At 40.0% G+C, this 20210-nt stretch overlaps 1 protein-coding gene across 1 annotated transcript in view; it reads right to left on the reverse strand.

Moving 5' to 3' along the window:
- The window catches only part of ush2a (Usher syndrome 2A (autosomal recessive, mild)), a 232565-nt gene that overhangs the window by 87760 nt on the left and 124595 nt on the right, over positions 1-20210 (reverse strand). Inside the window, exons 47-50 of the mRNA XM_028606322.1 lie at positions 17855-18010; positions 14408-14555; positions 12071-12213; positions 408-1126 (exon numbers count right to left, since the gene is read on the reverse strand). Of these exons, the coding sequence (XP_028462123.1) occupies positions 408-1126; positions 12071-12213; positions 14408-14555; positions 17855-18010 (1166 nt within the window). The remainder of the gene's footprint in view (positions 1-407; positions 1127-12070; positions 12214-14407; positions 14556-17854; positions 18011-20210) is intronic.

The raw sequence follows: 20210 nt of genomic DNA on the forward strand, positions 1-20210 counted from the left end.
AAAATTTGAAAAGTGGCTTGTTTGGTGCATATTTATCCATGTAGCTCCATGTAGCTCTCATGTCATGGCTGTAAAAGAGAAATGGAAATCTGTACAGCTTTGCCAAGCGCAAATCAGTACAACAAATTATTGGGGTGGGTCATCCTTTTTCTCCTGATCATGTTGGAGGGTCATCCAAAATGTATTGCTGATGAAGGGAGGGTCAGGTCGATTTTGAGTAAAGGTCCCAAAACTCCTCCGGTGGCCCCTTAAATAAATAACAAACAGTCCCTTACTGTATTTGTGACACAATAACTGTTTTACTATATTTGACATTTTAAATGGCATAATATAATGTTGAATCTATCACACTATACAGTGCGGTACAGTATTGTGTTCTCCCATAGTATCATTCTAATATATTGTACCTGGAGGCTGTAAGCCTGGTATGGCCGTAGGTCGTGGAAAGTGTAGCTAGTGGTGTTCCCTGGAACCGTGACTGATAGAAGGGATGCACTTGAATCTGAAGCTGCACTAAAGAAACCAGAAATGCTGTGAAAGGAGTCTTGTTTTACAATATGTTCAGTATTCAAGCTGGTTGCATTGTATTCTGGGTGTGGCAGTAAAAGACTGGGGCTTGGGTTTACACTGGCAGTATTTGGTTCAGTGGGGTGGAATGAGATGGAAGCGGGGCCTTGGCTTGCATTGCTTACACCAGTGGATTCAATTTGGTTGTCTTCTGCAATTCCAGGCCTCAAGCTAGTGAAAGGGTGAGGGAGGAGGTTGGGTCTAGTGCCATGAATTGTGCTTGAGCTGTCATTACTGCCTGTGTTGACAGTGGACATGGACATGTGGCTTGAGCCTTTAGTGGTAAGATTGGATGTTGACCTGAGGTCATGACCTGAGTTGAGATATGCACCCTCAGTGCTGGTCAATAGGCTTGGGTTACGACCAGAGCTGGAGTTGAGGGTTGTGCTGGTACTGGAGACTGAGCTGGGATTGAAATCTAAAGAAGCGATGGAGCTGGGGCAAAGATAGAGGATATACTTGATGATAATGCCATTTGGCTGGGAGGGAGGAACCCAGCTAATTGTTACACTTCGAGGGTAGAGCCCAGATACAGCTGGAGTGTCCAAGGGTCCTGGACCTGGGGATAAAGAGAAAGAAATGGATAAATGAGAAGGAGAGGAAAAGAAAACAGGCCAGAGATAAATATACTTTTGGTGTGTGTGTGTGCTTATAAGAGAGTGAGAGAAAAAAGAGGAGGGGAATTTGTTCTAAAGAATTATTTGACAAGTAACATCAAGAATGACATCAGAAGGACAAAGAGTGATTTTGCCATCCCTATCCAAGGGATTAACATGGAAACACTCTCTCTCTCAATTTCTCCCCCTGAGCAAACCGAGATTATATTTATGGATTTATGCTGTACTTGACTTGAATATGAGTCTGTGCATCTTTCAGCCGAGAATTCAATGAGGTAATGTGTAGGCCAGGCTGGACTGCTGGAAACACTGTAGTCTTTGCTAAACACAAATATATGACATACACATGCATTCATTTTAGTAATTACAAAGAGCGATACAAGTGGGGCATTGTATATATAAGTAATTTACTTCAAGTTTGATGAAATAAGTTTAAATGGAAAAGGTCAGGTTACCAAATTTTGTGCAAATGTTTTATCTTTTTTGTTTGTGCTGTGGTCTCAAGTACATTTCTAATTTGGGTCTACTGTGTATTCATGTTCACTGCCTTAAATTCTTATGTCCAGAGGCGAAATGATGCTCACTAGTATTAGAAGTATGGCAGACAGAGATGCACATCAGAAGGCCACAGGCACACACAGTCACATGATTTGCACATGACTATGCACGGATATGAACCTGCACAAGACTAGTCAGAAGGATATTTCACTCCGTGGTAGCTCATTTGAAGGTAATGCCCCTTTCCCCCTCCTCCCTCAGCATTTACATCCCACTGTACTGCTCTATAATGGACACACACAGATGTGTGTCTATATACGTAGACACACACGCTTCCTGACACACACTCACATGCCCACACCCACAGTGATGCAGTATACCAGTAATGGTGCTGTGTGAAGGGCAAGCAGATCAAGGTGACTGAGCGGACTGAGGGAGCGTGCTGCGTCGCTAAGTGCTACCGCTAACCGCTAACGGCTTTCCCAGATGGCGGTGTTTGTGTGTATGTGTGTGTGTGTGTGTGTAAGAGAGAGACAGAGAGTGCGAGGGTGAAAGAAGATGAGCGGTTGAGAGTATGCATGCATGACTGTGTGAGAGATAAAGTGTGCAAGTATGTATTTGTGTATGTCAGCATGCGTGCATATAAGACAGCGGTTGTGTAAGAATGTGTGTATTTTCTGTATGTATGTGTGTATGTATCTACTAAGTGATAGGCCTTACTTAATACAGACTGAGATGTCATCTAACATTCGGTGTTTGGCCAAGGACGCTCCAGTTCTCCTAAAAGTTTAAAATGCCTCTTAGGGCCCTATCTTGCACTCAGCGCAATTGACTTTGTACACCGACGCATGTATCATTCCTATTTTGCACCTGACGCACAGCAGACTTTTCCCTCCACAGACACGGGGGCGGTTCAGCAAAAAGAAGAGGCGTGTTCAGGCGCAAACGTTCCCTGGTGCTATTTTGCAGTTTCAGAAAACAATTCCACCACAGACCAGGAAAAACCTGGTCTAAAGTCAGTGGCGCGTTATTCAGATGCTATTTTAGGAGCGCATGCTTGGCCATAATGTAGCGTGTGCACAACGCGCATACACTTTGCTTCTCTCATCTACATGGACGCAGCAGTTCCCATTTTTGCAAACCATACATAATTACAAGGAAAATATTACTGAAAATGCGCTTCAGGTGTTTGGATAGGTCAGGAGGCACTTTACAGTACAGTCCTCAAAAAGTCGCAGCATTCTTTGTGGCTTGTTGTGTTTTACACAACATTTCCATGAATCATGGATGTGTTGATGACGTTAATGAGGAAATATTAGAGGACTTAAAGGGAAACTTCACCGATTAGCATTAAGCTTTGTATCAGTAGAAACCTGGTAGTATTTTTGAATGACCATGCTTCCCTCCCTCATGTCCCCCTGAGAGGGGAGATCTCTGTATTATGGGTCTGGAAAAAAACCTCAGATGACGCAAAATGACGATTTTTGCGTCATCTGAGGCTTTTTGCCCAGAGGCAAAAGACTACAGTCTATATTAGGAGCCACTTCCGCATAGCCCAAAGGGGGTTGGACTGTCGGCTTTTTCCGGAGATTGCCGAGGAAAAAACGAGTGTCAGCCATCTTGAATCCTCGCTTAGCTTCTCAGCAGGAGCAGAAACTGTTCATCCCGACGGAAATTTTAGAACAACAATTATGTGCATTCAAACTACCACACACGTGTACCACCGGGATACATTGGAACACATCGGAGAATATGCAGGACACTTTATTACGGACGCAATACTCCACACACTATGCGAGCTTTGCCTGCACGGAGACCAGCGGTGGTGCTCGATTCCTGTGGCCGGTGAGGAGACCTCATCAGTGGGGAGCGTTGAACGAGTGTGCCGGTGGAAAGATAACGCTAGCCAGCCACCTGTTCACCAATCCTGCTTGCAAGTGTCCGCTCATTAAACAAACTGGACTACATCCAACTTCAACGAAACTCCCAACGCGAGTTCAGAGACTGCTGTGTTTTTGTTGTTGTGGAAATATTGCTGTGGACAATCCAGCCTGCTGTCACCGGGTAAGACTACTAGTGGAGGTGGGCTGTGTTACTGCCTGTTGCAGAAATGGGGTGATTTGTATCCAACTAACTGCTAACTGCTGGTGGAGTTTGTGACTGTAAAATGCCGACAATTCTAGCTACATCCCACGCAAATGTACGGCTGTGTTCATACTCGATGTTTATACCACAGCCCACCAAGAGCTAATGCTAGTAGCTATGTGTTAGCCTTCTTTTATTACATGGCTTGGTTGAATTCTAATGTAGAATGCGGTCTGTTATTTCTTGATAACAGACCGCTGCTAAGGATAACACACATTGTTGCCATGCATAGCAGAGCGTTGCCATGGACACAGTTATGTTCACTCTGGAGCTATCAATCAATCCGCTGAAAGAAGTCCAGATAATGTATCAGCTGTGGCAAAAAAAAAAGCATGTTTTAAATGTGTAACACCACTTGAGCCACGGTGAAACGTTTTTTCGTGTTTATGGTTGAAATGACAATAAAACACACTTGTTGAGTTGATCGTTTCACTGTCTGTCTGTAAAGGGTGGGCGTGGCTTGGCAGTGGCCTCATACAGCAGCAAAGCAAGTGCATTCTGGGATTTGGTGTCTTTCATCCATATAAGCCAAACACACATTTTCTGGCTTATCTCGGCCTAAAATGGCACCAATTTCAATTTTCTTTTCACATTTCTACTACATAAGTGACCCAATTTAAAGATATATTCAGCTTTCCAGCAGTGAAATTTCCCTTTAAGGAGACGTGGTGTTGAACTACGGCGGGATTGGACACTTGAGGGTCCTGGAGTGGCAATGCGCGATGCGCTCCTGGTGGAGCGCTTGGATGGAGATGCAGTGGGGGGAGGAGGAACAGGAGCAGGTGGTGCGTTTGGAGGCCCACGCTCCACGGCTGCAGCAATCCTCTCCAGACTTGAGGAGATGCACTCGAGAGGCAGCAGCAACATCGCCACCCAGTCAAGACGGGCATTTATTACTTTGCCGCATCCCGGACAGCTCCCGCTGGCGTGCGCCAGGCAAATCTGCCAGGAAAATCTGCCAGCCAAATCCGCCATCATAATAGCAATCCGCCATGGAACAAACACGCCTGCTCTTAAAGGGAATGTGAGATGACGCTCCGATTGGTTTATTGCACATTACGCCCAAACCACACCTAGCTACTTCAGACCAACCCATTTTAGATTTGCGTCGGGCGCAAGAGTCATTTATCCCGCCGGTATAATAGCAACAGCGCCCGAGATCCGCCCACAAAGCAACTTGCGTTTCGCGTTTGATACTTGCGTTTCAGGTTGTTAAAATAGGGCCCTTAGTCTCTTTAAACTTTTCTTCAAGTCTTTTACTAGTGTCTATGTATTGTTAAGTAAAGATTATTGTATTTTTGATATATTGTGTAGCCTGTTGTACTTGAATAGATATAGAATTTGCACTGGCAATGTAATTGCACTGACACTCTCCTGCACTACGATACCATTGCACCTTTCTGCATTTTTTCCACACCACTCCTTTAAAGTGCTCATATTATGCTTTTTGGCTTTTCCCCTTTCCTTTATTGTGTTATTTATCTTTTTGTGCACGTTGTAGGTTTACAAAGTGAAAAAGCCCAAAGTCCACCCCAAAGGGACTTACCATCTTCCAGAAAAAACACACACAAACTGCATAATATCTAATATCTTCCTTTGTATTTTTGTAGTATGTACTGTATGTGTGCGTGGATGTCATATGTCTGTGTGCCTATGTGTATATATGATGTGTATAAGCTACTGGACACCTTAATTTCCTTCTGGATAAAGTATCTCTATCTCTATCTATTTATCTATAATGCTTATCACAATTTAAATGTTTTTCTTCATACTTACTGATTTTTATACTATAATGGTCTTTTTCAGTATGTCTCCCATGTTTTAAGTTTGCTGTATATTTAGCATACAACAAACAAAAAGGAAAGCAGGCAAACTAAAAATTCCTTTGTATTTTTGTAGTATGTACTGTATGTGTGCGTGGATGTCATATGTCTGTGTGCCTATGTGTATATATGATATGTATAAGCTACTGGACACCTTAATTTCCTTCTGGATAAATAAAGTATCTCTATCTATTTATCTATAATGCTTATCACAATTTAAATGTATTTCCTCATACTTACTGATTTTTATACTATAATGGTCTTTTTCAGTATGTCTCCCATGTTTTAAGTTTGTTGTATATTTAGCATACAACAAACAAAAAGGAAAGCAGGCAAACTAAAAATTCTTTAAAATGTTGTTGGTGAGTTTACTGATAAACCCCAATGATTTATAAAAGCAACACACACACACACACACAACACACACACACACACACACACACACACACACACACACACACACACTCACTCACTCACACAATTTATATATAATGTACACACAGACACACAGAGGGGCACATCACAAGTAAAGATTCAAAGATACATAAAAAATGGCAGCCGGCCAACCAGTCACACATCTCCCACACAAATAAACAACAGTATAAAAATGGTGATGTAAAGCTTGGCTGATTTTACAGATCACAAATTGTCCCCACAACCCATACTTCTTTCTATTTGTCCTGTCTTTTCCTTCTTCTCTTTTCCTTGCTCTGACCCCTTCCTTCCCTCTCCCCCATCTCTCTCTAATTTTCTTCTGTCTCTCTCTGTTACTCAAGCTTTGTGTCGCGGTCTCTCTCCCTCTTTCACTCTCTCTCTCCCTCTCTCTGGTCTCCCTGCTAAATAAACAATGCAGAGAGTTGACCTTTTGGGTTAACAGGTTTTTATGCTAGCTCTACTCAGCACTCACACTGATTCAATTACCACCAAAGGTCCACTGAACCCCACGAATAACCAAGAAGCCCGTCTCCCTGTCTGTCTATGTTCCTATCTGCCGGCCTGTCTGCGCACCTCACTGCCTTCTTGTCTGTCTTTGTGGAGGGTTGAGGTGTCTCTCTACCCGTTTGTGGAATTAGTCATTCTGCATTCTTCTGTCTTTTTGATTATATTCTCATCTACCTTACTGTATGTCCTTCTGTCTATCTGATCAAAATGTTTGTCTGTTCCAACAGACTGAAAAAAAACACAGGAAAGAGATACACAGAGAATAAGATTACAGGTAGAAAGTCCATAATTACAAAAACACAATCCAGTCACCTTGATACAACTCCCTTCAACAACCTAAAATAACCCCCGTTGTCACCCCCCCATTCTTCCCTTATTCCCTCTCTCCTCTCCTCCCCCTCTCCCTCTAAGTGTTGAGTGTTATTTAGGCTTTACTGGCGCGTGTAAAATTCTGCAATTTGAAGGGCTGTTAAGTTTTTCAATTGAAATTTTCATTTAAGATGCAGGTGATGCTTTTTTCCTTTTTTTATTTTACTGACGCTTTACTGCTCTCTGGATAGGAGGGAGTGTTGAGGGAATGCGTAGCAACCCCTCTCTCTGGTTTCCTGACTCCTTATCTCTATTTCCCTCTTCCGCTTCTTCCTGCTCAACTCTTCCGTTTTTCTCTCATCCTTCCTTTCCCAACTGCTCTTCTTTTCCCTTGTCTCCAACTCACCTTTCCCTCCCCCATACCACTCCGACCTTTTCATTCCCCTTGCCTTTTCCTCTTTCTTTCCCCTCTCTCTTCATCCCTCCCACTGTTACTCCTCCTCTCTCCAGTAAAACACAGTAGCAGAAGGCTAAAACAGGAGTGCGGGGCCGCCAAGCCTTAAATCACATTTATAAGGATTTGGTTAGCATAGTAATAACACAATCAACTGACAAGGGCTGGGAGAGGGGGAAGGTGTGTGTGTGTGTGTGTATGTATGTGTGTGTGTGTATGTGTGTGTGCGTGTGTGTGCGCGTGTGTGTATACATGTTACGTAGCTTCTTGTGCATATTTGTGTGTATGTATGTGTAGGTAACGGCCCGTGTAGATGTAAGTGTGTACATCTGTGTGTGTCCGTGTGAAGAGAAGAGGAAGGGTATTATTTTTAGCCTCGCACAGGGTCCTGTGTGTGCATGTGTGTGTTTGTGGGCATGTGTGTATGTGGGTGACTGGGCTTTTCAAGGTGAGTCGAGGCTCCTAGGAGTCATAATGAGGACAAACGCTGAGCTTTACTGTAATCAAGATGCTTAAGACACTGTGTCAAAACGTGACAAGCAATATGGTGAGAATTTACATTGCATTTCATATCTTTACTTTTTCAGATTATTTAATGTCATTGCTGCTTTAGGAGACACTGAAGAGGCAGTGAGAAAGAGGATGATGCATGACCAAGGTCATGAGCTTGATTTGTATCCATAACATCATGAGTATACAAGATGTGCATTAGCCTTTAAGTAACCACGGCCATCACGATACCTGAAATGTCAATCACTCAACATTTTCAATATCCTTCTCAGACTCTGACTATTTGGAGTGAATTACTTAATTCCAGGTTACGTTCTGATGTATCCATGTACGAGAGAAAAAAAAAGAACACAAAAGTGCAAAGTAATATATGGCTTTCAAAAATGATGTGGAAACACAGTTTGTTGGTGTGTCAAAATATTCAAATCAGTGGGAACTGATTGGGTTTAATAGGGAACCCTACTAAGGAAGTTCTAAAAAATATTACAAAAGCTATGTGACTGCTGAGGTATCATGGTTTTATTTACATAAATGTATATTTTCCTATTAATTCTGACGGTATGTTAAAAAAAAAGCACGTAGAAATACATTCAGGTAATGAGTATACAATAGTGTACTTAAAATATACTAGTTGTCTCTTGATATGTAAAATAACAATGGGGATATGCTTACATTACTTCAACATTTCCTTGGGACAGCTAACTGAACAGAATAACGGGAAATAAGTTAGGGTTATTATTATTTTATTAATTCAGTCACTCATACATTAAATAACATGAATTCTTTGTGTTCTGTCATTACCTTGAACCTCATCTCTGTCGTGTTTTTCTCCTTCATATTTCTTCTCTCTCACTTTCTGCTTTAATTTGGTAAAACATTGCTTCTTTAATGTTCTCCGTCTCTCTCTCTCTCTCTCTCTCTCTCTCTCTCTCTCTCTCTCTCTCTCTCACTCAAACACACACACACACACACACACACACACTTTCTAAGATGGCTTGGCTAAGATCATTTTCTCAAAACGGTGCTTTATTCATGCTCCCTATAACACTCTATAACACACATACACACGTCTCCTCACACACACACACACATGCACACACACACACACATACTCTCTTAGATCACTTAGCTAGTGTGAACATGGGAGTAGACAGAGGAAAGGGAGCTGTCCAACACGGCTAGAGTTTATGTTCACAGGAGCCGTCTGTCTGTTCTGCAGCGGCAGGAATTCATAGGGACCAAATTACATTAAAAAGATGGATATAAAACTTTAATGGAATGATAAAAAGGAAAGGAGGAAGCGTGGGTCTCTCTTTCTCTGTTCTGTCATTAGCCTTCTCTTTTCTTCTCTTCCTTTTTTCCTCAATTCCTCATTTTACCTTTTTGCTCTCTCCATTTTTCTTTCCTCACTTTTTCTCTCCATTTCTTATATTCTTTTTTCTATATTCTCCTGTCTCTCTCTCCCCTTTGCTCTCTCGTAAATACTTAAGGGCTAGTCCGTCAAAAAGAAAAGGTGAGACCCACTCTGTCTCTCATTCTGCCTTTTCATGTTTGAGCGCAAATTGTTGAGAGAAAGTGGAAGAGAAAGGAAGAGGTATGACAAAAGAAAAAAGACAGACGAAAAAGAAAGATAAAAATAATGAGGTACTCAAATCCATATTACAGTATTAATGAAGGTCCATGTCAACATAGAGTACAGTATTACCAGTTCAGTAACAAAGTGGAAAGCTTGCAAGGTTACAGCTCACACCTCCAAACACACATCAGGTTAGGGGAACTCTTCTAAATGGGGTAAAACCCAAAGGACTCCACTAGAAAAAAAAATTATATTAAGATCAACTGTACTGTCACTTGAGCATGTGTATTAAGGCTTGTATGCGTTTGTGTGCACGTATGCTCAGGGATTTACTCTTTTGTAAGAGTGAATGCTGTATGTATGAACTGCACTGAACTAAGACAACAACAATTCCATAATAAATAATAGCCTTACGATACATGAGATCATACTGAATGAAATGTAAAAGTGCTCCAAAGGTTGTCATTTTTTTTAAGCTTGTGGGGGAGGAGATTAGGAGGGGAATGCAGCCTTTCCTGTCACTGCTAAGATGACGAGAGGATGGGTTTATGGTGACAAATTACACATCAATGTTAGGAAAATCCAATCTGGTCGCACTTGGCTTTCTCCCATCATGGGTTTAAATTCCTTCTTACTAAAAGCTACCTTACCTACAATGTATTCTACTATTATGCTAAAAGATTGTTTTATGCAGACTTTAAAATGACTGGCCACAATAGTATGTGCTCTACATTCATGACTGGATGTAAGATTTAATTGTAAGATGTGACACTTGATTATGAGTAATCTATTGAGATCATTATGACACAAGGAGCTGTTAAAGGGATGAATGTGTATAAAAGACTGATATAATGTAGGGCAGAGAGGAAAACAGATTGATCCATTCCACATGTTCTCACACATTATATAATTATTTCTTATATTGGCTAATGAGTTTTGTGCAAACTGGATTAAGTAGCATGCCAATGTTTTGTGCTTTTGTGTTTTATGATAAAGCATAAAACGATGTATTATTGATAGAGAGATTTGCTATGTATTCTGTTTTGTAGACTTTTTTAACTTCAACCCCACTAGTCCAGCTCCAGTTAAACAGAGATGAAAGTCGGTGGCATAAAAAAAGCAAAGAATCAGAATGTTGGGATGAGTTGGTCTGCATTAAACGTCATGATCATGTGATATTTGCTTGTGAGCATGAGTAGGTGTGTGATTGATAAGGAGGACAAGGAGGTGTGTGTGTATGACATGTGTTTCCAGTGTGTGTGTATGTGTTAGAAGGGGGTCTGAGAGAGGCAGAGAAAGGGGAAAAAGAGGAATAGAGGTTTAGCGTGCATGCGCGCGCACACACACACACACACACACACACACACACACACACACACACACACACACACACACACAGAGTAGTGTAATAAATTCACAATCCTTTTCACTCTCACATGAAAACACAATTGTACACAAACAAAAATGCAAATCTTGCCCACCTTATCTATAATTGTTGAGTACATGTAAAAACATGTAACAAAAGCTAAGTCTGTTTTAGTGTGTGTGTGTGTGTGTGTGTGTGTGTGCTAGAGGGAATTCAATTCTGAATAGCAGTGAGAAAAGCATGGGCAATAATGTAATGCATCCTAAATGTCTGCAATAGTGTGTGTCTGAATAGTTGTGTGCATGCAGCAGTGTTGTGTGAATGTGTATGTAAACGTACACTGCACGTACATGTGTACACATTACAGTGTGTATACATGTGCATGTATCTTATGTATGCAAATCTCAGTTGCTTAATGATAATGTATGTGATAATAGCGTGGTACTAATTAATTTATAACTTTGCACTGAGGAGGCTGTTCCAGTGGCTAATATGATTCTATTACAGCAATTAGCCCACAATGACACTGGCTAGGTCACTCACATACAGACACACACCTTACAGTATGCAAATTTCACTTTGTCAGTGTGTTTCACCCTATCTTGCTTGTCCCCATGTTTCATTTTTAATATGTTCTGTCTGAGTCTCTCTTCCTTATTGTCTTGATCATATTGACTGCCTCTACTAACACCAAGAAATGAATACACTTTAATAAAAGAAAACCTTGGAGACTTTCAGAGAATAAAAGAAAACTGGGCAGGGGATCTGTTTTTTAAACCACAGGCCATATGTTTAATGTGTGAGGCTATTGTTTAGATCATCACCTAAAATCAGGAGATCTGTCAAACTCCTTGACTTTAACTTTGACTCAGCAGCACTGACGGCCAACTGACAGCAAAGGCCAACTAATAACCAGCTGCTGCCAGCCATCTGTCAGCCAGTCACTTGCAAAACCTGGCTGGACTGCTGACACAAGCACCCAGGCTGCACAATTCAGTATGAAAAAACAATGCCAACAACCACTGCCAACAGGTAGCCTAAAGAACAGCTGTACTGAGTGTGTATCTGACCCACCAACAAGTTTGTTTAACCACCAATGTTTATGGTTATTTATCAATGGATTTTCTCTTGTGCTGTTTTTGCATTGTCTGTGTGCATTGAAACAGATGTAAATTGTGTAAAAGGTGTAAATGCATGCATCTGTGAGTAACAAGTATGTTACATTTTATATGTGCACTTGTATGTATGAGTCTGTGTACTTACTGTCCTCTGCGGTGCGCAGGATTGCCCAGGGCCCGACTGTCTGCCCATGTGTGTGTGAGACCACCACTCTAAACATATACTGGGTGTACGGTGACAGGCTCTCTACATGGTAGGAAAAGGTGTCTGTTGCGTTTTCCATTAGCCTAGGAGTTCATGGACACAAACACACATTTACTGACAGACATTGGGATCTTGTGAAAATATGCTGCGCTTTAATCAGACAGGTGGTCACAGAGGGACAGCAAAGAATTTACTTTACATGGTGATTTAGTACTTGCTCGTGAAAATGTATGTGTGCTGGAGCTAGAGTATTACATATCCAGTGTTCCCGATAAACGTCAACTATCAATCTAACAATCTATCTATCTATCTATCTATCTATCTATCTATCTATCTATCTATGATTCTAGTTATGCTATATTTTTATAATATAATTAAACATTTTGCAAATCTTTAATTTTTAGCTTAGCCTAAATGTTTTCTCTTTCAACTTTTTCCACCATCACCTGTTTTGCTCTTTTATGGTCAATCAGAGATTCAGCACTGGACAGCTCCTTAGAATGTGTTGGTCAGCTTTGCATGCTCATGTTACCCAAAATGTAAATATAGAATAGACCTCTACTTTTTGCTGATAACAGACAAACCGTTTAGCAGCTGTAGCACTCACTAATGTAATAATTACCTGAAAATGTAATACAATTGCACTTAACCTGAGTGGAAATGCAGTAAAACCCAATAATGAAATCATTTGAATAATGTAATGCAATGTAAATAATGTAATGTAAGACAATGTCCTGACTAATATTGTGATAACAGTTTTTCAATAAGAATAAAAACATTTCTTGGAGATTGAATCGCGACTGTTTTGCCTTCATCACTTGCTTGTGTTACGTTAGCCATCTTCTGAAGCTTTTATCATTTTCTGATGGTGTCTAATCTAACATCCACTCTGGTCTAATGGACAATCCTTGCACAACAACCAATCAGCATAGGTATGGGCGGGTTCTTTTCCAATTGATATGGATTTTAGTTATATACATCTTTGCATCTCTTGTACATTTCAAATTGGAATCAGTGTCAAATGTTATTTTCAGTAGGCTAACAACAGCTAATGACACCAACAGTATTATAAATTTTGTATATTTTCACACTTTACATTAAGAAAAGCATACTTTTTTACATTATTACATTATCCTTTAAAATGATTACATCATCAGTTTTGAAAAACAATGAAAGTTATTACAGTATTGGTAAAACATGTTATTACAATATCAATTAGAAATGAAGATGACACAGATCTTAATGACCACAAAGTAGTAATTTAGTGTTTAGTAGCAAAAGGTTACCTGTACAGGAAGGTTGCGTACTGAACATTTTGTGTATGGATTGTGGTTAGTCTATATGACATTTTTATGATGTTTTTTTTTCCTAGAAATGGAAAAGTCTAATGTGTCTCATGTTAATCTCATTTCAAGCATGTTGAATCTGTTTTATGCGTTCTTTCTAAATTAATTTTAAGTGTGATGTTATAGTGTCAGGAGATAAGTTTTATATAGTCACTAACAGTGGCTATCTTGGCAATATGTATAATATTTGTATAGCTTTTTATCATAGTCCCATGTCATACCTGATCCCATATCATATAATCAAACAAAGGAATCTGGGACAAAGTAAAAGAATATTGTCATAAATGAGGGACCGTTGACCATTTAGCATCAGATGGATAGAAGGGATGAATGAATGAATAAATCAGAGAACAATGAGATTTCCATAGTAGAGGAGGAGGAGGGCATGGCTGTCTGATATATAATACATGTAGCTAGTCATTTATTTATTACCATAGAATGAGAGCCTCCTCTTCTTGGATTAAATTGCAATTTGTTGTCAGGAAGCATGTAATGAATACATATCAGATGCACACCCTGTCTCTCTTTTTATTCTATCACATTTTCTCTACCTCTCTCTCTCTCTGCTCTGCGATTTTTTTTTGTCTTTTTGACTCTACCCCCATCTCTCCAGCTCATTTCCTCTCTGTTTTTCTGATGGTCTGTCATATTGATGTGACATTTTCAGCTGTGCTGTATAATGTACCCCTTTATATGTACATGTGTATGCATATTTGTGTGTACACATATTTTAGGTTTGTATATATGTGATACATATTTGAGAGTTTTGTATGTGTCTGTCATGCTCTGATTGCTATTTATTTATTATCACATACCTCTGTCTCAAACCACTTGCATGTGCTGTGGAAAACTGTGTGCAAACTTGTCCACTTGTTTATCTACTGTGTCTGTGCATTTTTTAAATCTAAAAATAAATGAATCTCTCTCTTACCTTAGTACAGGCCTCTGAGGAGATGTCCTCATTTGCAGGCTGTAACGCAGTGGGCCTGGTGCGTTTGAGTGGGCAGGGGCAGACCAGGATACATTTAGACTGGCACTAGTTGCATGGGCCTGCCTCGGAGGTGACAACCCATCTGGGGCTATGAAGAGAGGGAGAGACAAGATGGTAAGAGGAGGACAGGAGGAAGGAACAGGTGATGGAGGAAGGATGGAGGTGTTGAAAAAGAGATGGAGGGATGAAATGAGGACAGCTGAGGAGTAAAACAAACAAGACAGCAAGAAAACCAAACAAAAAAGTTAGATCAATGTTATACTGAGATCAATCTCATTGGTGAACTGCATCCTAAACAAATGGCACCTGCCCTCCATCTAGGAAATATGAGACAGGAGCAAAGAGAGAGAAGCTAAGAACAAAAGTGGTGGGAAAATAACAGCAAAAGAAAAAATATTCCTTGTAAAGGAGGGTGGAAGAGCCACAAAGAGTTATTATGATATACAACCACTACGATTTCTCTCTCTCTTTTATTGCTCCAACACACACACACACACACACACACACACACACACACACACACACACACACACACACACACACACACACACACACACACACACACACATACGGACACAGCGTTATGACCCCACTCTCTCAACAGTGCCCCTCTTTTCCAGCTAAGCATGATATCAGTACTAGTGTTGGAAAATCAGTAAAAACATCTTGATTCAGTATGATAGCCGTGCTCTTAACAGAAACAGAGAACGTGCAAGGAAAGATAGAATAGGAAAGCGATAAGGACAACAAATAGAAGGAGGAAATGAGAGTAGCTGTAGTGTTGACTATGACTAAAATAAGAGTAAGCCCTCCGATGTATAAAGTGATCCTTCAATCAAACACACTGCTCTCTTTCCACTACAACAAGACTGATTGCTGAAGACATCTTATCCTACAGATGGCACGCACGCACGCACGCATGCACGCACGCATGCACGCACGCATGCACGCACACACACACACACACACACACACACACACACACACACACACACACACACACACACACACACACACACACATATTTAAATGCTTTTATTTGGATCTGAAAGGCATTGCAAGAAAAAAATCCAAATACTCTGGGAAGAGTCATTGACAACGTGACAGAGGTCTACATGGCTCACATACTTTTACAGGTCTTTCCATTTCTAATACTCAACACATTAAGGATAAACAAAGCATCTCCGTCTCCATACTTGCATGCTCCCTAAGATGGCTGAAACAGAGCAAAAGTTTGCAAGTCTTTTTGCAGCCCCCCTAGCTGCATCCCCCTTATCACATTATAATGGACATGGCCTAAACTTCCAAATACCAAAGTTATTAGTTTACAGTTGGTGAATGAGATCTACCAGTGGTTGCTATTTCAATAGTTAGTTAGTTAGTTAGTTAGTTAGTAGCAAGTGTCCATATACAGATCAATACACACACACACACACACACACACACACACACACACACACACACACACACACACACACACACACACACACACACAATTTAAAAAAAAAGCCTCAAAATGCTCTTTGAACACTGGTTCAGAATATTAGTGATGGTTCACAAACATAAATCTTCACTCTAATTCACATTTATATATTGGTATGTACACAGAAACACACATTTAAAAAACATGACAGAAATACATTTTCAAATTCCCTTAAGGCCCACCTCACTGTGTTTGCGGTTTTGTCACAACCCTTACGTCCAATTTGTTCTCTTTTTGTGCATTTGTGTCTGTTGGTATGTAAGTTGTTGGGACTAAAAAGTTACTGACTAATGTTTTATCAATCTGTTTTAAAGAAAGACAGAAAACGCAGAAACAAAAGAACAAAAACTAAAAATGAATTAACCGGAATGGATTAAAAAGAAACAAAACACAGTTGAAGCAAGGCCCAGCTTTAGGTGTCACTTATATTCAGTATTTATAGATATCAAGTTCAGTCTGTGTTTCTTTTCAGTTTCTTAACTATTTTATATATACTATATTATTGCGGACGTCAACTCCACTCGATTAGAGTGTTAGAGTCACTACGCAACTACATAGTAGATCTAAAGCACTAGTGATTTCTTTGCAAGCTTAATGATTGATTTGTTGTTTTTTTTGTTTAGGATCTGCTTTTTAATAGAAATGTTTTTACAGCTAAAACAGAATTTGATACATTATCGGATCAATAAGATAAATCGATAATTTAATTAATAAAATCTTTTTGATGCCCATCCCTAGTTTTTACTTTTTAATAAAGAAGATAGTAGATCAGTATAATTGGCATTCCCTGAGTGTGTGTGTGTGTGTAATTCTTGAAACATGCATTGATTTCTGCCTCTCTGACCCACACACACATGCACAAAACACATACATCACAAAGACACACACCGTTGGTGAGCCTGTGTCTCTCTCATGCTGTGTTAGCAGGTACAATATCAGAGGTGTCACTAATCGTTTTAAACTATGCACTTTTATGTTCACTTCTCTCTCTCTGCTCTCCTCCTCCTCTGCTCTACTGTCTATTGCTCCACTATCTTCTCTCTGTTCTTTCATAGAACAAGGACGCATCAAGACAGTTTTCCTTAAAGAAGTCTAAAGAGATGCCAGAGGCACAGAGGTAGAAAGAGAGATAGAAAGAGAGGAAACGTCTGGTATTTAAAATTTATACTTTCTTATGCCTTTGTTTTGAACTTGAACAGTAGAACTTTCCGAAGACTGTCTTTTGTTGTTCTCTGACTGAGACATGGGTGTGGTGCGGTGTGGTGTTGTGTTGTGTGTATGTATTCAACACTTTTGTTAACATTAGCTAAAGTGGTAAAAATGTGTGTCTATAGGTGTATGTGTTGCGGCCTGGTTACCATTATCTCCAGACTGCTCTGATCAGCTTTGGCATTTATCAGTATGCACACTCAGCCTGCATTCTACACAATTACAAAGACACATCCACAACAAACGCACAAACGCTGTGTAAATCCAAAATATGTGTTCAGACCATTAACTGAAGTCAATGATGTGTGTGTGTGTGTGTGTGTGTGTGTGTGTGTCTGTGTTTGTCACTACTACTCATTGAATAAATGTTTTTTTCTTTTCTTTTGCATGGCACGCTATAAAAATGAACCTTTCCAGTTCATAAGAATGGCAATTAAAATCAGAGTAATGACAAAAATGTTCACCGCTTGTGTGTAGAGTTAGAAACAAAGGTACCATTATAGGCATTTAAATCAGATCATACACAATTTAGTGGAGGACAAAACCGCCTTTTTGTAATGGAGGCCATAACCATACAATTATATTTAGTTATCTTCTAAGTATGTATCTGATCAAAGATTTAGATTTCTATTGAAAATCCTGTTTGGCAGGAGAACATTTACTGTATCTGTGTCCTATTTTGTGTGTCTGTGTACCTGCTGGGGGCGTAGTAACATTGAGTGGCAGGCTCTCAGCACAACCCTTTGTGTTACAACCTCTGATCCAGAAGCTGTAGTTGGTGTAAGGCTGTAGGTCAGTCACGGACAACCAGCTGCCTGCTGCTGAACTTCCATCCAACACACCATCACCATCTAAGAGACAGAGTCACACAAAGAGACATGTAAGGTCCTAGACCAAGCATTGGGGTATATATCTGAGGAGGAGGAAGGAGGAGGAAAATGTCTTGCACATCTGATTGTTTTCATGGCACATTTATTGATTAGGGTCATTACTGTGATGGCTAAAAAAAGTGATTTATAAAAGATACATTCAACAACATAGAAAAAATAGAGGAGTTTGAGTGGGAGTTCAAGAGAGGGGAATACTGACTGAGATTAACTGAGAGTGATCAAAAGAGAGAGGTCTCTCCATACGCAGGTTATGCAAGGATAGTCAAAGAAGAAGGAACAGAAAATTACAATATGTAAGCCTATCCAATATATTTAGATGGACACACACACACACATCAGTTTTGTGTGAACTGGTAAAGGCAGTGTGTATCAAAGAATCAAGGGTTTGTGGGTAACTAGAGCGAAACCCCATCTCTCTCTTTCTTCAACACCTCTTCTATCCTTCTCTCCACTCATTTTAATCCGTCTCTTCCTCTGTGAGAAGCAGATCAAAGTCCCTGACTGGCTGTGTGTGTGTGTGTGTGTTTCTGACAGAGAGAGAGAGAGAGCGAGAGAGAGAGAGAGAGAGAGAGAGAGAGACTTGCTGAATATGTGTGGGTTAAAGGATGATTGTGTGTTCTGCTGTTTCCCCATGCTCATGTTCTCATCTTGTTCAATTTTATTCTTCCCCTTTTATTTCCATGTCCAGTTCTCCTCTTCTATTTTGTTAGTCTCATCAGCTGTTTTATTGTTCTTCATGTCTTATGTTGTTTTTACTTGCAATCTTTTCTAATACATCTATGGAAATATGAGCTTCTCATCTCTCCTCTCTCTGTATACTATTGTTTACCAATACTAAGTCTTTGTTCTTCCTTCCATCTTCATACCACTGTTTTGCTCTGAGTCCTACTGTATATCATCTCCTATCTCATGTCACTGGCAATAGAAAACCTTGTCTTCACTACACTACTCCAGGTAGAATACTCCTTCTATTACTTCCCCATTTCATGTCTGACTTTCAGTCTGAGTTGGTATTGTTGGTGAGGAGTGTGTTTGTGTGTGTATCTGCGTCCATATTATCCTGTTCTACTCATCTTTGAAAACAAAAACCTCACTTAACTACCCCACTTAGCGGTCTTGAAATTGATAATAAATTGAATTGCACTCACTCTCTCTGCTTCTCCTCATAGTTGTTGGATTCATCTACCAACCCTTTGTAGTTTGCCTTGGACCAGCTCTTAGTTATGCTGCTATAGTTTTAGACTGCCAGGTGGACTTCCTTTGACACACTGTCTCCTTCCATCTGTGTGCATTCATGTCCCAGTAATGCTTGTTACTAACTTAGCTCCGGGGAGCTTAATCCCCCGGAGTCCTTATGTTTTCTCGCCTCGCAGTTTTCTTTGGATTGGGGTGGTATCCGGATCGTTTTTTGCAGCTGCTGCCATGGTCCTGCCTGATGCCCTGCTACGTCCTGCACTGCTACTACTATTATTTCTAGTCATAGTTCTATCATCTTCATGGGTACTAAAATTGCTACTGTTTATCATTCCAACTGCTATAATTGTTATGAATCATATTTCTCCATATCTGTATCAGTGTCTCTGTGGCAGATGGCCGCCCACAGAGTTCAGGGCCTGTCTGAGGTTTCTGCCTGTAAAAAGAAAGTTTTTCCTCACCACTGTCGCACCAAATGCTTGCTCTTGGGGGGGAAATTGTTGAGTCTTTGTAAATTATAGTGTGGTCTAGACCTAATTTATCTGTAAAGTGTCCTGAGATAACTCTTGTTGTGATTTGACACTATAAATAAAATGTAATTGAAAGAAAGCAGCATGTGACTAGTGTATTATACATCATGCCTAAGAACTATGAATATCATTAAATATTGTTCTAGGAAAACCAAGCAGTATCATAATGATCCCTATACAGTATAACAAGAAAATAAGTATACACTAATTTCCACCACTGACCACTTTTACTATCAGAGAAAATGTGCTGTGAAAACAGTGAATCCTTTCCAAATGGTCTGTTTTGTTGTGGGGAATGATTTATTTTCTCAGTTAGTACAGACAGACAAGTACAATTGATCTTTATTTCTTTATTACAGTTATTACTTGAAGTTTTATTAGATCTAACACCATTTAATAGTTTTCAAAAACCAAAAAGCTTATCTTAAAGGGGCTGT

This window comes from Perca flavescens, chromosome 1, assembly GCF_004354835.1.
Source record: "Perca flavescens isolate YP-PL-M2 chromosome 1, PFLA_1.0, whole genome shotgun sequence".
Classification (NCBI taxonomy): Eukaryota; Metazoa; Chordata; class Actinopteri; order Perciformes; family Percidae; genus Perca; species Perca flavescens.